General features: G+C 40.9%; 1 protein-coding gene across 1 annotated transcript; it reads right to left on the bottom strand.

The window, feature by feature from the left end:
- Positions 1–228: 228 nt before the first annotated feature.
- Positions 229–744, bottom strand: K441DRAFT_650675 (uncharacterized protein; the record flags this gene model as incomplete). The annotated part of the gene is made up of 2 exons (XM_067647070.1): positions 690–744; positions 229–479 (listed from the first exon to the last, which is right to left on the bottom strand). Coding segments are annotated over exons 1-2 (251 nt in total), but the record flags the coding sequence as incomplete, so codon positions are not given.
- Between the last annotated feature and the right edge of the window lie 1,744 nt (positions 745–2,488).

Here is a 2,488-nt window from a genome sequence, read left to right as displayed (position 1 = left end):
TTGTAGTTAGGTCGTAGTAGCAGGCGTATTGGCGCTACTGTTGTCGAGTATATGGATCGTATGCATATCGGCACGATCGGTAGTTAATAGCAGAGTGATGCCAGCGTTGATAGTCCTGGTGATTTTGTTCCTCGCAGCTCGTATAACTCAGTATTAGTTGGGGTCGTTCTTCGCAGCTAGTGTATAGCACTAGTCTTAGTATTAACCGATTTCGTTCCTCACAGTATACGTAGCTTAGTATCCATTAAAAAGGACTATTTAGGTAGCAGTACGGTGCAAGCGTCCGATAGAGACGTACGGTGGTCGTTTAAAGGGTCGTTGTTCGATCGATCGATTGGTCGGTAGGTGTACGCGTTNNGTTGACAGATATACGCGTTGCTCGGTCGGTCGACGAGATCGTACGGTNGGAAAGAGGTTACCGCTCGGCACGTGCTTCCCCATAGCATAGGCGGCCGTTTGGTAGAGAGAAAAGAAAAAAAGAAGAGAATATGAGGGAGGGTACCTATAAGTGTAGGGATTCCATACCCAGCCACCACAGGACCATGGTGAGTGTGTCTACGATTGTAGAACTTTGATGATTCCTACGATTGTAGGGCTTTAATGACAATAATAATAATTCCTGCTTTGTCTCAGAGTATGCATCTCCTGCCTTCTTTGTTATAGGAGTTAGGCTCTTCTTCCTTCCTTTGCCTGCTAGTATATAGGGCTCCGTCACCCATTAACTACCCTAGGCTATAGGGCTTCTTTGACCTGGGATACAACAGCCTGCGATTGGTTGAGGGATCTTGATATAATGTCACAGCGACTTAGTCAATTAAGGCACGAGCGCCGTTTAGAACGTATGCAAGCCTGTATAATTGGAATGTCTATTGACCCGGATATTAAGATGAGGAGAAGAAGAAGGTCGTGGAAAGGACACGTCTATATACATGGAGCCAAGACGTAAGCGAACCCCCCTGACTAGGCCCTATCCAGGTTACGCGCGTCAGTGCCGTAACATATATAAATAATATTGCTAAGTTTCTAAATACAGAAGCCATCTAATTAAAGAAGCCTATCTAGATAAAAGGCTATAACGGCTAAGCTAGTTAGCCTATTACCTCTATCTTAAAGTTATATATTGCTCTTAACGGACGACGCTAATATAGTATTCTCTTTTGCATTCTAGACCTAGGGTCCTATAATATAACCCTTAAACGAAAATAGATATCCTATTTTAATATTTAGTTAAATATATAATAAAGACAGTTTATTTAGCCGGAGGATAGACTAAGGTTACCCTCCTTTATTAGGGAGATCTAAACTAACCGTAAAACCCTAGCCGTAAGGGCTAACTCTACCTACTAATAGAATGTTCTGGCCCGTAATCTAGCCTTTACCTAAGAAGACGCCCACCGTAAAGCTAGAAAGAACTCTATACTAATAAAGATACTCTCCTAAAGTGCTATATTTAAAGAGGACTCTATATATAGAAGCAGGATAAATAGTAACGTAGATAACGTCTAAATTGCGTAGATTTAACTAGTATAGAAAAGAACGCATTAATAGGATATAAGGGATAACCTCCGAAAGATGCAATAGGAGTTAAAAAAAGTAATAATAACGCTAGTACCCTAAAAGTCTATAAAGTTATATACGCCCCTATTGTTATATAACCCCCCCGCCGTAGATATTACTATAATTAGCGCTATAGTGTTCTACTTTAATATATACCGGAAGGATAAAAAGGTCTTTATAATAAGCCTATATAAAATTAACCAAATTATTAATAATAGGGAGGAAGAGCTAGCCGAGGAGACTAATACATCGGGAAAATATTCGCAGGATGAGATTCAAGTAGACTTTGGTTTTCGCGTTTCGCGTAATTGACATGCAATTTGACCAACTCGACACGCAATTNACCAACTTNACACGCAATTNACCAATTTGACACATCCAAAAGTCAAATAACACGCAGTTAACCTATTTAACAACTTTAAAAGCTAACTATATATTTCTTGACACGCAGTTGACCTACTTAATAGCTAACTATATATTCCTTGACACGCAGTTAACCTATTTAACAACTTTAAAAGCTAACTATATATTCCTTGACACGCAGTTAACCTATTTAACAACTTTAAAAGCTAACTATATATTCCTTGACATGTAATTAAGGTAAAGTTATTATGCTAATTACGCAAATGAATTTTTTACAATTAAAGCTACAAGTCACAGTTTTATTACTTAAAGGACGGCTGCACAAGGCCTCTACCACGAAGGCTCTACACGAAGCTTCACTAACACGAAGCTCTACACGAAGCTCTACGTACAGAGGCTGCTGCCACGAGGCTCTGCGCGAAGCTCTGCGTACGGAGCTCTGCACGAAGCTCTGCACGAAGCTCTGCACGAAGCTCTGCACGAAGCTCTGCGCTAGTACAGAGGCTCTGCACGAAGCTCTACACAGCTCTAGCACGAAGCTCTGCACGAAAGCTCTGCCACGAAGCTC

Source organism: Cenococcum geophilum (genome assembly GCF_001692895.1).
Source record: "Cenococcum geophilum 1.58 unplaced genomic scaffold K441scaffold_1, whole genome shotgun sequence".
Taxonomy (NCBI): Eukaryota; Fungi; Ascomycota; class Dothideomycetes; order Gloniales; family Gloniaceae; genus Cenococcum; species Cenococcum geophilum.
Note: the sequence above shows the minus strand (reverse complement) of the source record. Positions and strands in the feature narration are given on the sequence as shown.